At 56.9% G+C, this 15,419-nt stretch overlaps 1 protein-coding gene across 1 annotated transcript; it reads right to left on the reverse strand.

Moving 5' to 3' along the window:
- Nucleotides 1-1,275: 1,275 nt before the first annotated feature.
- Nucleotides 1,276-4,842, reverse strand: KLF17 (KLF transcription factor 17). Its single transcript, XM_021530134.2, has 3 exons — nucleotides 4,676-4,842; nucleotides 3,423-4,398; nucleotides 1,276-2,635 (listed from the first exon to the last, which is right to left on the reverse strand). The coding sequence occupies exons 1-3, from the start codon at nucleotides 4,766-4,768 to the stop codon at nucleotides 2,460-2,462; spliced, it is 1,245 nt and encodes a 414-aa protein (XP_021385809.2). The 5' UTR covers nucleotides 4,769-4,842; the 3' UTR covers nucleotides 1,276-2,459.
- Between the last annotated feature and the right edge of the window lie 10,577 nt (nucleotides 4,843-15,419).

Consider the following 15,419-nt stretch of genomic DNA (forward strand, 5'->3'; position numbering starts at 1 on the left):
GTTTCCAAGGAAGAGGCAGAAGTTTTGCCCCAGCTATCCCCTGGCATTGTAGCCTTGTCCTCAGGTTCTGGTGGTCCCAGGAACAAGATATCCCCAGCATCTCATCACAGGCCACATGTGTCCCAGCACAGTCACCCCTGCACAAGCATCTCTCAGAAAGTGGGACAAGCAGAGGGTGGAGGCAGCACAGTGAAAAGGACAAGTGATTGAGCCTGATGGATCTGTGATACCTGTGGATGCAGCCCCACGGTCATGATCTCAGGCCTACAGGCAGAACATGATGTCCCAAACTGCTGCCACCCTACCTGGAATTACCCATGCTTTTGTACCTGCTCAAGGGCAGACCACAAGGGTGGGTGCTGCTGGTCCCAGAACAAATAGCTCCACACCAAAATATTATCCACTCCTCAGGGGAACATCAGATGTGCTCTGCCATTCCCATCTAAGCAGGAAAGAGTGGGATCAGCCCATCTACATCCCACTTCCACTTACAGGGCAAGCAGCCCCAGGGCACCCTCCAGCCCTGACCAGCCACTGGGAATTGCAGAGATGAGCACAGGAGGAAGGAGCCACTGCCACCACCACCCTGTGCCAGGGCATCATAGAGCTTGTGTGCTCCCTGCACTGCCAGCATGGTGTCAGGTCTGGACAAGTTCCTGCCTTCAGAGGGATTCGTGCATCACAGGTAATCAGCTGTGGGAGGGAGGGAGGGATGGAGCCAGACCTGCTTGCTGAGCTCCAGGACCTGGCAGCATGCTTGTGCTGAGTCACCACCTATTAACGCAGGGAAACCTCAGCACCTGAACCCCGCCAAGCTGCCAGGCCATCCCCAGGAGGACAGCAGAGACAGCACCCGGGACCAGGCAGCTGACACCAATTTCCCTCCTGGTTGTGACCGCAAGGCCAGTACTGCAGAGCTTCCACTGTGAGGCACAGCGGGACAGGACTGCTCAGGAAGAATTCAGGACCAGCAAGGCTCTCAGTTGAGTTTCGGCTGCCATTCTCCTTGGAGATGACTCACAGCAGGACCAGTCACACCATCCCAGTGCCGCAATTACCCCATCTGCAGATTAGGGAAACTGAGGCACAGGGAAGTGGGGTGACTCAAGAGCTGTTGCACAGGAGATGCTACTCAGATGCCGAGGCTTGGGCGTTCCCCATCGATCCTCCGCAGCTAACTTAAGCAGAAATGAACATCGATGTAAATATTTACTGACAAACAAGCTCAGCCTCACCCTCTCCTCTTAGAAGAAACCTTTAAAGTAAACTCTCCTGGCTCTTTCATGTTTACATCTTGTTTATTTATTATACAGAAGATCACAATATTTCAACAGTTTGCATATAAAGAAAAGTAACATTTCAGAGTGCAAGAGACCTAACGTGCCCAAGCAGAGAAATGTTAATTAACAATATACACAGACGGGAACAGTGCACTTCCCAAAGCTGAGACTCATCTGTATTCCCAGCTGGAAGAAAATATATTAAAAAAAAACCAGAAACATTATATATTACTGCTTTGTTTAATTTACAACTTGCTTTGCAGAAGCTGCACATAAAAAGACTCATTTTCTTTTGAGCTTTCTTATTTGTCCCCCCTCTACAAAAATTTCAAGTATAGCAGAGACCTGGGCATTCATAGCTGGACTCACTGTCCTTTACATACTAAATTTTAAAAAGCAGCATGGGGAAGGGCAGCTGCAGCAGTACCTGGTGTCATCCTGAGGGGAAGAACAAGACAAAATAAAGCAGACAAGAGCCAGAAGAGGCATTTTGACTCTTGAGTGGAAAACTGGGAATGGCCAGGGCTGGACTGCCCAGTGGGGTCCCAGGCTGGTGACAGGAGCATCCCTGTCCTCTGTGCAAGGTGTTGCTGTGCTGCCAAACCTTTATAGCCACGAGCCAGTAAAATCCCACCCTCGCCCCATCCACTCTGGGCTTTGGGTCAGGAGGTTTGTTCTGATGATCACAACCGAGACAACCAGCAACCTATTTCCCAGCACCACAACCAACATACCCAACTGGCATGGCTCTCCAGCCAAAAAGCAGCCAGAGTCAGCCACCATAGCCCCTAGAGCCAGGGGTGTGCCAGAATCTGGGTGAGTAAGGTTAAGCTGATACCAAATACAAGCCAGAAGTTCTGGGTACAGATCCCTTATGCACCAGCAGCTCCCCCACTCACTGGGTACCTGGCTGCGGGGAACCCACCAGACATGGGGAGCTGAGTGGTGATGTCTGGGCACACGTTTCTTGCAGTTTTGCTCCCCACATACATCCCCAAAGCAGCTCTTCCCCACCACTTGGCTGGGCCAGCTCTCACAGGAACAGGAGGAGAAAACTAGTTATCAACTACAAGCGGACAGGGCTGGGTGGCCAGGCTGCTCCCCACTGCCATCCCTGGCCCGACACTATTTACACCGTGAGCTGGCTTCGTGGACATCGAGTCCGGCCGCAGCCACTGCTCACATGTGCCGCTTCATGTGGAGAGCGAGGTGGTCGGAGCGAGAGAAAGCCCGCTCGCAGAGGTGGCACTGGAACGGCCGGTGCCCTGTGTGCTTGCGGTAGTGGCGGGTCAGCTCATCGGAGCGGGCAAATTTCCAGCCACATCCTTCCCAGGTGCAGTGGTAGGGCTTCTCGCCTGCAGAGGAGAGGGGGTGTCAGTGGGCTTGTAGGTTCACACCCTCCCTATGCCTTCAGTTCTGTGCTACCCTGTCCAGCACCTCCTTTTCAAGGATAGGAGGTCCATTGCGCATCTCTGCCTGCCCAACTTTCCCCTTCTATCCCCCATTTTTCTGCCCTTCCCCATATGCAAAGATCTGTTTTCTGGGCATCCCTGCCCCATATTACAGCATCCCTCCTATGTGCTCCTGCTTCACTTTAAACTGGGTGGTCCCCTGCTCATCCCTGCTGTGGGATGTGCCCTGTCCCAGCTCGGCCAGAGGCACTCACCATACAACCCCCAAGTCTGTCTCCCCATCCTATTTGTCCCTAGCCCAAGTGGAGGGTTTCTCCATGTCCCTAACTCCTACCACCTCAGGCTCCCCCGGGCCCCAAAACCAGTAACTGGAGGTGCCACAAGAGTGGTCTCGCTACATGCCTAGGTCCTTGTGTGTCCCTGCCCAGCCCCACCACGGGGGTCCTTCTGAGCACTTCGGGGGCCATCCCCGTTGCCCTCTGCCCTACACGCAGAACGCCTCCACGCGGGCTATCTCTGGGTGCCCTCATACAGCCCCACCACGGCGACCCACCGTGCACTCCCCATACCGCAGGGATCTTCCTCACGCGACACACGCCCCCTCGTCCCCACCCGTGTCACCTCTCGCGACGCCCCTTCACGCCCCCGAACCACGCTCGCGGGCCTCACCACGTACCGCGGCACCCCCACCCGGGACCCTGTGCGTGCCCCCGGCCCGGCGCGCCCTTACCCGTGTGGGTCCGCATGTGCGCCTTGAGGTGGGAGCTCTTGGTGTAGGTCTTGCCGCAGCCCGGGTATTCACAGTTGTGCGTGGCCGTTCGCTTGCGCGCCCACGAGCGGCGGCCGCGCTTGGGCTTGCAGTCCTCGGGGGGAGCCCCGGTCGGGAAGTACTCCAGCACCGGGGAGTTGGGCGGCGTGACCAGCAGCCCGGGCAGCCCCGCCGGGCCCGGGCCCGGCGCCTTCAGGGGCTCCCTGAAAACACTGAAATGTCCATGAAACTGCGGTGGCGGCTGGGGGGCGAAGTGGGGCGCATAGCGGTGCGGGGCCACGGCGTAGTGGGGCGGCAGGTCGGCCAAGAGGTGGGGATCGGCGCCAGGCAGCGACTCCTCAGGGGGCCCCAAGCGGCCGTGGGGGAAGCCCGGGTAGGGCAGCGGCGGCCCCTGCACCGGTCCCGGCCCGGGGCCCGGCGCCACGCGTGGCTTGTGCTCGCCGCCGCCCGGTCCCAGGTACTCGGCGGCAGACATCCCCAGCATGCAGGCGCGCTCCTCCGGCTGCTCCTTCTTGATGCGGGGCCCGAAGGACTGCGCGGGGTCCAGGGGCAGCGGGCGGGCTAGGGCCGGGTGGAGGGGCGGGTGGTGATGGGGGTGAGGGTGGTGGTGGGGGCCGCCGGGCACCCGCAGCTCCGTGTACTCCCTCCGCTGTAGGTCGTAGTGGCCGGGCAGGTCCGGGGTGAGCAGCTCAGCCACGTAGCTGTGGCCCTGGCCGTCGGGGTAAGGCGCCGGGAACTTGCCCGGCGTGGAGTACGAGCCGTCGCTGTCGTAGGTGGTGCCACAGCTCTCGGGGGTCTCGGGCAGGGGGTAATTGGGGCCGGTCGGCCCCTGCCCGCCACTGCTGGTGTGCGCCAGGATGAAGTCCAAGTCCACGAACTTGCCCAAGTCGTCTTCTTCCCGCTTGACGGCAGCGGAGCCATCCTGCTGTAGCATCCTCTGCGGGAAAACGAAGCGTCAGGATCGGCGGGAAGACGCCGATCGGCAGCACCCACCGCCCCAGCACCGCGGCCCGCGCCTCCCGCTCGGGGCGGTGGCTCCCCCCAACCCGTCCGACGGGTCGGCACCACTCCGGCTGCGCTGCGCCGCCCTCGGGGCGCCCTCCGACGGCGAGAAGGCGGCCCGCCCCCCACTCCCCGGCCGGGCTGAGCCCCAGCCCGGAACGCTCCGTCCCGTACCCACCTTGCCACCCTCTACCCCGGTACCAGGTGCTTACGTGGAGCATGTCGGCGGGCCGCTCCTCTAGCGGCATCAAGTTGGCGAAAGTGGAGATAGAGGGCAGGGCGCTCTCGTCCACGGCCGCCGCCATGGCGAGCCGGGCCGAGGCAGCGGGGCCGGGGCGGGCAGGGGGAGCGCGGTGCGCGGAGCCCGGCACCGCTCCGCTCCCCGCGGCAGCAGCGCTGCTCTGCGCCGCCCCGCGCCCCTAAGCTGTTAACAGCATGGCTGCGCCCCCATTGGTCCGGCCCGCATTGATATTCACCGCCGCCGCTTGCCATTGGCTCTGTTGTATCCGGAGGCACGCCCCCTCCGGCGGGGCTGCCCCGGCGGGCGGGCGGGCGGGGGTCGGCGGTTGCCGCTGCCCCGAGCGCGCTCGGAGCCCGAGCGGGACCGGAGAGGACGGGACAGAGCGGCGGGGTCTCCGCGTCCCGTTTTGCTCTGCTCCGTGGAACTACGCCACGGGGCAGAACAGACAAGGGTGCTGTTGTGGATCGCGGAGGCCGGAATCCTGCCCGCCCCTGAACGGGGCAGCGGCGCCCTTAAGGCTTGCCCACCACACGGACGAGCGGGGAGCGGGGCTGTAGGTGGCAGAGCCGGAGATCCCCCGCCACCCTGTCCCGAGTGGGGCAGGGGCAATGACTCTGTCACACGCACCCTGTGTGAACGCAGATACCGGAGAGATTTGGCTCAGGGGTACAGGTAAAAGCATTTCAGACACTGTGCCGGGCACTACACTCGCCACGGGGGCCACCGAGCGCATCAGCGAGCGAAGGTGCAGTCCCCAAAAGGGGTGCTTGTACCACCATAGGAGACGAGCCAGATAGCCGAGCCCTGGTGCCCCCACACCCCCACGCGATTCGTTTCATGTAAGCGCACCCGTGAAGCCGCGTCCTCCCGCGCCGCTGCTGCCGGTGAGGCAATCAGCGGCACAGAGCGTACCAGCTCGCATCTGGCTGCGTGCAGGGTGCGTGTGCGAGCCGAGATAACCGCTCGTCAACCCTGTAGGGGGCTGGCACCCTGCCGGCATCGCCTCATCTCGCCCCACAGCCCCCACGACGCGTTTGTCTGCCCTCCCCTAGGGACCACTGCTGTAGCTGTCTCCGACTGCTCTGACACAGGGGGGCATGGGCCGGCTGTCCCGCCATGCCCACCCTGAGCAGCCCCTGGGACAGAGCTGTCCTGAGGGCTTCCCATAGCAGGGGACACAAGGAGAGCAGGTTATCCTACTTTGCAGGAGACACTCAAGTCATCCACCCTATTCTGGATCGTTGGATGATGGCACAGAGACTCAGGACACTGGGCAGGCCTCCCCAGGGGCTCTCTGCCTCCCTGTCCGGCTCACAGCAAGACCTTCTCCATTTGGCCCCCATCCAACCAGTACCAGGAATGGCCCTGCTGCTGTTGTGCTCAAGAAGCAATGTCCCTTATCTCTTGGAGCCTGTCTCCCTGCTTTCTGGAGCTGTCCATCTCCAGATACCTTTCTAAGAACTGAGGCTGCTGCCTGCTCTATTCAGAAGCAAGAAGTCAATTTAAAAAAAAACAAATATAAACACCAAAGGTGAGGTGTGCACACACACCACACGCACATGCCGCTTCTGAATCCAAAGCTACTCTACCAGTTGCTTTCATCACCGCACTTTAATTATAAGGGTGGAGCATTGCAATAAATTATTTCAGTAATCCAGTGGAACAACAACAATTCAGATCTTCCCCCTTTTACCAAGAATCCCTGCCCTGGTTTCCAGCGCACATGTTGAGCTGCTGCCTGGGCCCCATCTGCTTGTCTGCTGGTGAGGCAGCAGGTTTATTAATGGCACCTATTGGGTCAAAATACTTCAGCTCCAAAGTCCTTCCCCAGAAAAAGTCCCCTCCAAAGTGGCAAAGAAGCATGTGGGCATTACTTGAAATTACTTTTAGCTTTCCTGCTAGAGTAGTTCATTAAAGTAACCAGTTAATCCCATTACTTGTTTCTTGGCCAAATTATAATTAATAGCAAGGCAGCTCCTGCCCCAAACTTTTACAGATAAGTGAGAGAAGATGCCATAGGAGACAAACACTAATTCCTCTTGGTTTTCCCCTTTTTCAGGCAGTTTTGGCATTTGCACCCATGCTGACTTATTTTGAGAGGCGTCACCAGCAGATCAGCTTAACTTTTACAGCCAATATTTCTTGCAAATGTGGGATATTTCCCAGGAAACTCTTTTTACTGATGCTCCGGTGGGAGGGCTGGCGTGGCGGGGAGCGGCAGCATGCCAGGCACCGCAGAGACACAAGCAGTGCCAGCGCTGAGTGTGCAGGGAGCCAGGAGTGTGTCATGGGCAGGGTTTTCCTGCTGTGAGCCAGGGGGTGGACACAGGGGGTCCCTGCCACAGCCTTGTCAGCTCCTTGACCACAGAAGCCCCCTCTGAGGTGGGTGGGAGGCAAGCAGGAGCAGATGGGGCATGCAGAGCCCACTGTTGACAGAAGCCCATTTAGGAAACGTGGGTTATCTCCCGTGCCACTACCGCAGACTGTAAAGTCACTGGCATCCCAAGAGATCAAACAGCAGCCAGGCAAGAGAGCAAACAGAAAGTGGGAAGGGCCACCCACCCAGGTGATGGATAAAGAGGAAAGGGTTAATGGTTATCCTTGCTTTTGGCACATCTGGCAGCAGAGGAATGAGGAGCATGGCTTGCCCAGCATGGTGTGCCAGAGGTGGCCCCATCAAAACAGCATTGTCAGCCCTGTCAACACTTCCACAGTGCCATGGCAGCCTCTCCAATGGCACACAGCATGGGTGGGACGGGCAGGGGGACAATGCCCTGTGGCACTGCCAGAGGTGGAATTGGTGCCCAGGTTGGTCAACAAGGCTCCCAGGAGACCCAGAGGGGTCCCCTTCCCCACAAAACATTGGGAACTGAAAAACATCTGTGCTGCATCCTTTTCTGTGCTGTCACCTGGAGCTGGGAGACTGGAGTAAACCCAAGGACTCTCCTTCAGAGCATCTCCAGTGCCCCCTCTCCAACACCACCTACAGCATCACAGCCCAGAGAGCTTCTGCTTCAGTGGAAGGCAAAACCCAAGTCCCAAAAGCTCCACAGGGGATCCCATGAGAGGTGCCAAGGAGATCCACACTGCAGACTCTAAACAACTGTGACACTCTAGGGCTATCTCCCTGAGAGCAGAAAATTAATCTTGCTGGGTTTTACTCTCTGTCTTCCCCTCTACGTGGTACTGGCCTGCCTAGAGAAGGGTCCAGGAGCCTCCAGACCTGCCTGTACCCCCAAAGCCCCCTTCCCCTCCTGAAAAGAAAAGAGGAACTGAAAATGAAATTAAAGCATAATTCAATCCGGAGCGGGTCCAGAGTAAAGTCATCTGCTCTTATCGTGTGCTGGCAGGCTCTTCCCGCTCCGCAACAAACACAATGTTATCAGGGCACAGAGGGCAGATTCGTTTGCACCGGCCCAGCAAGCTGCTGTGTCCGCCCTGCCTACCCGGGGGTCTGCGGAGCACCGGGATGCACGGCCAAGGACCGGGGCTGCCAGGGGCTCGGGGAGACCCGAGGCAGCACCCCGGCAGCACCGACGGGGAGCTCAGTCCCAGGACAGGGTGCTTCGGCTGGAGGCCATATCCAGCCTCCTTGTACAGCTCTCTGGCCAGAGGAGACGGGTCAGGCTGCTCCCAGTGAATGTCAGCACAGAATAAAGGCTAGAGGGAGAGGGTCTGCGAGAGATGTCTTTGCCTACGGGAATATACACAGCCTCATCTTCCATGGGTGCTGCCCAGCTGCTTGGCCAGGAGGCTGCCAAGCTGGCAGATCTTGGCATCCCACTCCCTGGCAAAGCAGCCCAGGGGCACCCCCAGACCCTGCACACAATCCCAGCCCCACTGCATCGCCTGGACCACATCCTGCTTTGATCTCTGCCTGCTGCCTGGCTGTGCCCTGGTGGCTGCGGGGCCAGTGCAGCCTTCTCTGTCCTTCTTTATATACCCCTGTTATTTTTAACTCTGCCTACGCAAATCCCGAATCCGGAATGAGCAGCGGCCGGGGGCCAAGGGGAAATGGACATGGTGCAAATTTCCTGCCCTTTTTACCTCTCTTCCTCTATAACATACAGCAACGTTTTTCCTCCACTTCTTAACTTTCACTGGTACAGGAAAGCTGAAAGATCCAGGCTCTGTATAGAGCCACAAGGTCCAGCACCACAGCAGACAGGGTATTCCACTCGGAAGGGACGTCGCACTCAGCATGGTGCCAGGCGATAGATGTCCCTGCCCGCAGCACACACCACAGCTCCATCAGCAGTGCGAAGTGCTGGAGGCACCTGGACAGCCCTCGCAGCAGAAGCCTCACGTGCAAACACGTGTGCTCACGTGCCAGCCCAGGCACCCATCCTTCCTTCCCCCTGCCTCGGCAAGAGCTCTGGCCCCAGCCACAGCAGCTGGGACTGGACCACAGCCATGGGAGCTGTTCCCTTTTGCCACTCACAAAAATGCTGCTCAAAACCCGTGACATCCCAGCAGCTCCAGGAGTAACAGCAGGAATTGCTGTTTTCCTTGTCAGCAGCAAGGAGGAGGAACACAAGATATTCTTCCAACATCTCTGGTTTAATCTTTAAAAAAAAGCCACAATACAGAGTTCCACAGTGAGTTGCACAGGGAGTTTTGCAGAGGATATCATGGTACGGCTGCAGTGTCCACGGGACGTGCATGTTAAAACCCTTCTCTCACATGCTGGAGATTAATAGCTGTACATCATGTAAAAGCAATTTATCTACAGAAGTTCAAAATGACCCAGGTATGCATCTCTGCCACTCTTCCAAGCAGTGTCCATCCCTCCTCCCAGCTATACCCTTAAGGTATTCAGTCTCCAATGAACCCAGATTCTCAGTGAGTGGGGAAAGCCTCCCTTGCCATGTAAAGCAGGGAAAGTGTGGATGCTGAGGCCAGTACTGGTCAGACCTAATCCACTCAGATATACACAATTTCCCAGCCTGGAGAAAGCCTGGCTATCCCTGGAACCTGGGCACTGGTGTGGCTGCAGTATGCAAGCACTGCTGGGTCAGTGGGGGAACAATTTTCCAATGGGAGCTGTGGGATGGGGTTGAGTGAATGGTCTGCACCATGAGTCACTGGTACCCATGGGGACACAGCTCAGTGTGAGGCAGTGGGGGACAGCCAGGTGACAGCAGAACAAGCAGGGAGCTGGAGAACTCTGTGTGGAAACTGTTTTCCAGGTAACTTGGTTTTGTTATTCCTCCCATGCAGCTATCTGCCTAGAGCCACCCCACCAGTGTAAATCACACAGTAGCACATTGCATGGAAAACTCATCCTGCCACCGTCCCATGCCCCTGGGACACTGCACGAAAGGCACCACTATAGCACAGGATGCTGGAATCAATCACAGTCAGCCACATGTGGCTGCTGCAGTGGTTTTACAGAAACAGACCACAAAACTGCATCCTCCCACCCGCGACACTCGTGGGGTGTCTGGCAGGATCAGTGGCCACCCTGTGTCAAGAGCAAACCCCTCTGCACTGGCATTACATAGGGTGCTTCATTCTGCTCCAGGAAGTGGCATTTAATTACCCAGCCTCCTGGTAGTAAATAAGTTTCCAACACATTACAAAAGGCTGTATTGCATTTTTTTTTATCCCCAGCCTTGCTCATGCTCTGCGCCGGTGAGCTCATCCCCTGGGAATACCGTTTCCAAAATAGATTCACTCCCTTGTTGGAAATAATCAAATGGGAATCCAAGCTGCTGAGCCCAAGCCCAATTCCTCCCTTTGTTCTGGGGCTCTGGCAGCGAAGGGGTTCAGAGCAGGGTGACAGGAACTCGCCTTCTTTTAATTGACCTCCGATGATGAAACAATAAACCAAACGATTTAGAAATGTGCATCCAGTGAGATCATCAGGAAAACTTCTCCGCAAAGGGGCCTGGGGAAAGGAAGGTGCAGTAATCCACCTGCCCCAGCCGCCTCGGCAGGCCTCACTGCGTGGCACAACGTGGCACAGCATGGCATGGTGTGTCACAGTCACTCAGTGCCTCTTGGGCTACCTTGCTGTGGCTTCATGCCAGAAGCTGCCTTGCTAGGTCCAGCATGGGGAAAGAGTACAGCTAGACCTGTCCCAGTGAGGACATCTGCTCCCATGGAACATCTATCCTCCTTGTTTCCAGCCCCAGCCCATCCTTAGTTACTGGGCACCCATTTATCCCAAGCCAGCACCAACTGGTAGTGCTGCCTGTCTCCACTTCCAGACTCACTGCAAGTACTGCCACCCAGATAGGCATTTCTTGGAGAAGATTCCATGATGTTGTGGGGGGAAAACCCTCCCAGCCCCACAAGCACTGCCTCCCTGGGAATTTCCATCTCTTGAACCCTTTTCCCAGCTTTTTGTAGCCTGGCGGGAGGGCAGCCACCCGGGAAGGGCTGGCATGGCTCCCTGGCCCCAGCTATGCCACTGGGGCTGCCCTGGTTTCCCCAGCCCAGGTCAGTGCACGCTCCAGCTTGGCATGTGGCAGGCACTAATTTTGGCCCAAAGGGTTTCCCTTCAGCAGACTCTGCCACCAGGGTGGTTTTGAAGACAATCTTAGCCAGAGTCTTCCTTCCTCGACTGCCAGCGATCCGGAGCCAGGCTGGTGTGTTTGTGTTGTGTGTACATGTGTGTGTGTATCTCCAAACCGCAACAAATATTTCATATTCGTTTTCTTTCTTTCTCTTTTTTTTTCCCCCCTCCAAGCCCTTGGCTGTGGTATTTAAATAGTAGGTGTGGTCCCGGTGTTGTGTGCCAAAACCAACACCAGTTCCAGAGCAGATAACCCTGTGAGCAAATGCAGCAGCGAAACCACACTGAAGTGCTGGGAGAGCTGTGCCGGGATGGGCAGTGCTGCTGGGTACGGCCACGGCATGGCCCTGTGGGCAGGCAGGCAGCAAGCGGGCACAGTGGCCACATGGCTCCCTGGCCCAACACGAAAGCTCAGCCAAAGGGGCCAGGTAAGGGGAGGAGGTGGTGGAGTCAGCATGTCCAGCTGAAAAGCCATTCACTAACTGCTCACTGTGTGCAGCCAGAAGTTGTTTGGGATGGACCCAGATGGTCTTTTGGGTTTTTTTGTTTTTTTTTTTAATAAATCAAAACAAAATGTATTACTTAATCATCTATTTTCCACGTTATAAACAATCAAAAAGATTTGTTTGTTAAAAAGGCTACATTTCTCCCCCAAAAATGTAGAGTGTGAGCAAGTGGGAGGAGAAGTCCCTCCAGTGTTTTAAAAGCAGTTCGCAAAGAAACTTTCTTACGCCCTGATGTTTTTCTCATCCAGGCTGAAAGCCCTGAAATATGGTGAACATCATGTATTTCAGCATGAGTCACCCAGAGAGAACCAGCTGCGTCACCTTCCCTGGCAGTGCTGGCTGTGCCTGTGTGTTCTGGGGACAGTGGGGATGGAGGGGTCCTCTGGGTGCTCTTCAGCCAAGGATGGATAGACATAAGTCAGTTCAGGCAGGAGAGGAATGAAGAAGGATTGCTGCAGACCCAGAGCTGGAATACCACCCTCCCCTTCCTTGGGGCAACTGCCATTTTTCGGGATGGAGAGGGGTTGCCTTGGAGTAGTTTTGAAGTTTTGAAGATTCATGGTGTGAACACAATCCCTGGGAAGTCTGCAAACTCATCCACAGAGGAGTGTGCACACAGTGCCACAGGCAACTCCAGCAGAGCCTGTGCTGCTGGTGTCCCCCTAGAGCAGCATCCACATCTGAAAAGACAAAAGAAGATCCTTATTACAGCCTTCAATCCCCCAGCTTTCCACAGGGCTGGGAGGGCTGGGAGGTTCTCATAAGATTTTGCTCCAGATAGGACCTATTTGCCTTCTGCAGCCTGTGGGATAGTGGGACAATGTCCTGGGACAGAGACTAGGAGAAGTCTGAGCTTTTCCAGACGTGGCACTCGTATGGCACACCCTGTTTGCTCCTGCCCTAAGCCAGTGCCTTGTGGGAAGTAGGCAGAAGGGGCAGTGCCATCCCACAATTATGGTCCCAACCAGAGACCACTCAGGTGGATGATCCCTGGAACACTCATCTGCTGGGGACAAAATGCCAGGAGATGAGGATGCTCCTCTCCAGCTGAAGCCCAACATTCTGCACAGAGGATGACTGGGAATAAACGTCCCCTGGCTGGACAGTGCCTGGGGGTGGCCACAGGCTGCTTGTCCCTGCACTGAGCCGGTGCACAGCCACAGCCAGGCGTGTGGCAGGCACAGCCAGGACACCGCTCCTGCCTCCCAGCCCTGCTGCAGCTGCAGCCGGGGAGGAGCCGGCCGGGCAGCACGAGGTGCACAGAGGGGCGAGGATCCACCCAGCCCATGGCAGAGTAGGAGGGTCCTTGGCAGACAAGGTTCTATTTGAAAATCCACAGCCAAGCCAGCTCCCTGCTCAACCTCAGTGCGTGTTCTGGCTATGGGCAATCAGCCTCGAGCACAAACCCAACCTCTAGTGGCTTCCATTTTCCCTGGCTCCATTTTCCCTGGCATGCTTCAGTCCCACTTTGCCACTGCCTCCCACGTGTCAGCTCAGTGTGGTGTCCCGTGCCTCCCCAAGGACCTGTCGGCCCCACTGGCACTTGTCCCAGCGTGGAAAGGAAAATAAAGTTCAGATGTCACCTCCCCAATCAAGGGTGGAAAAAATCTTTCCCAAAAAACAACCTTTTAATCCCTCACTGAGTGTAGGCAATGTTGGAGTCCCCAGCCCCACAGACTCGCAGCCAAACAGGGAATTTTCCACCTACATCAAAGCAGAACCACATGGTTTTACAGGAATGGACATGGAAGTTGTTCCTGTGCACCTGCCTGCCTGTCTTCTTGTTTTGGAAAATTGCAGTGACCACGAGGCACTGTGCAGGATACTGAGATTCCCTTCTCCACACTATGTTGTTTCAACCCCTCCTGCCTCCCCCAGCACCCTGTGGTACTGTAAGGTGTAGGGTGCCTGGGGGCTTTCCCAGTGATTATCCTAAATCCATCTCCCCTCCCAGACATGTAAAATGAATGAGGCCTGACTGAACACATGGCATGTGTGATGAGGAGGCTGCTCTGCCTACAGCATGTGAAGAATTGAAGGGGGTGGAAAGGGGATCTTAGGGGTTTAGAGCTGTAACTCTATCCTGGCCCCACTGCTGCCCCCCATGCATGACCCTGCATCCCTCCCTTTGCTCTGAAGGGGAAGATGCTGGGGGCAGGGGGAGTTTCTAAGGGGCTGAAGTGAGGTTCTGTTGCACTGCAGATCTCTCTCCATGGAGCTGCAGGACTCCACAGGACTGTTTGTTGGGCTGTTCCTGGGTCAGTGGGCAAGGGACCACATGGGGAGAGCCCAGCCCTGCATCCCAGGTTTTCCCCGACACCAAGCCCTTTGTGGAGCCTGCTCTCACAAACTTAAAGCCCAGGGGTGGGGGACAGGATTCATAGGTTGGTGGGCAGCTCGCCCCCCACCCAAAGCTGCCACATCTCAGTGGCCCAATCTTGTTTTTAGTCCTTGAGTGGATTTAGGAAGCCAAGATGCCCTAAAATTACTTGAACTCGGCTTTGCCCCTGTAAGCCTGTCCCAATTCATTGGTGCACACGGGGCCACGACGGGCACAGGGACCTGGGGGCACCCGGCCATGCCTGGCTACCTCCCCCGCTCCATGTGTGCCCTGGGAAGGGGCATCGCCTCCTCCAGCCCTCCGCTGTGGGTCGGGTGGCTGCACCTTCCCGCTAGCTAGCCCAATCTGATGCACTTCAAAGCCGGGGCAGGAGCAGCGGCCGCCTGCCCCGGGGACATTAGTGTCAGGCAGGGGGACATGCAGGCAGCCCCGGCTGCCGGTGGGGATGGTAGCAGATTGCTCTGGGAATCTGCACTTCCCGTAAAGAGGCCGATTCCGGGAAGGAACCCCGGAACGGAGCCATCAGTGGGACCATTACGGGCCACTCCAGCCATCTGGAACTTTCAGTCTCCAGCCGGGTCTGCTTCCACGGACGGCGATGTGTGGGGGTTCTTCTGCCCTCCAAGTACACAATTGCAGGGTCATTTGCATCTAAAATGGGAGCTGGGCCCTTTAGCGGCTCCTCTGCTCCTGATACCGGCTGGGAGCCTGCTCGGGCACTAAACCCGTTAATGCAATCAGCGGGCCGGGGCTCTGCACATCAAAGATCCCCGGCTCCCTGAGAGCAGCCTCCCGGCCACAAACCTCCCCTCGGACACCTTTCATCACTGCCGGAGTGGCTTGTCACCCCTCTCCTGGGGAGCCGTGACAGAGGGAAGTCCAAGGAATAGGGATAATGAAGGGCCACCGGGCCCTTGAGTGTAAGATGGGGCCACTGCTGCATCCTTGCCTGCACCCCTCTCAAAAAATCATAAAATTATTTGGGTTGAAAGGGATCTTAAAGACCATCTAGTTCCAACCTGCCTGCCATAGGCAGGGACACCATCCACTAGACCAGGCTGCTTAAAGCCCCATCCAGCATGGTCACTCCCCCACTGCTGTAGTTTCCTTCCCTATAGGACTTCTTTTGTCCCTATTCATGTTGTGGAGGAACATGACCATGGAGAGACTGAGGAGGGGGCCACAGCCCCCACCACTGACCCGAGGGAACCGTGGGGCCAGCACAGGACAGGAGCACCCACAAACACTGACTCATTAACGCGGTTACAAATCACATCTGAAAGGAAACTGGCTGAGGCAGCCCTGCCCCACATTCTCTGCACCAGGGAGTGGCATCATCTTCATCCCA

This window comes from Lonchura striata, chromosome 9, assembly GCF_046129695.1.
Source record: "Lonchura striata isolate bLonStr1 chromosome 9, bLonStr1.mat, whole genome shotgun sequence".
Classification (NCBI taxonomy): Eukaryota; Metazoa; Chordata; class Aves; order Passeriformes; family Estrildidae; genus Lonchura; species Lonchura striata.

Excerpts from the sequence above, each read along its gene's own strand:
- KLF17 (XM_021530134.2), bottom strand. The coding sequence starts at position 4,768 with ATGGCGGCGGCCGTGGACGAGAGCGCCCTGCCCTCTATCTCCACTTTC. Across the intron at positions 4,399-4,675 it reads GGCCCGCCGACATGCTCCAC|AGGATGCTACAGCAGGATGG; the intron begins GTAAGCACCTGG and ends GTTTTCCCGCAG. Across the intron at positions 2,636-3,422 it reads GCACATGCGGACCCACACGG|GCGAGAAGCCCTACCACTGC; the intron begins GTAAGGGCGCGC and ends TCTCCTCTGCAG.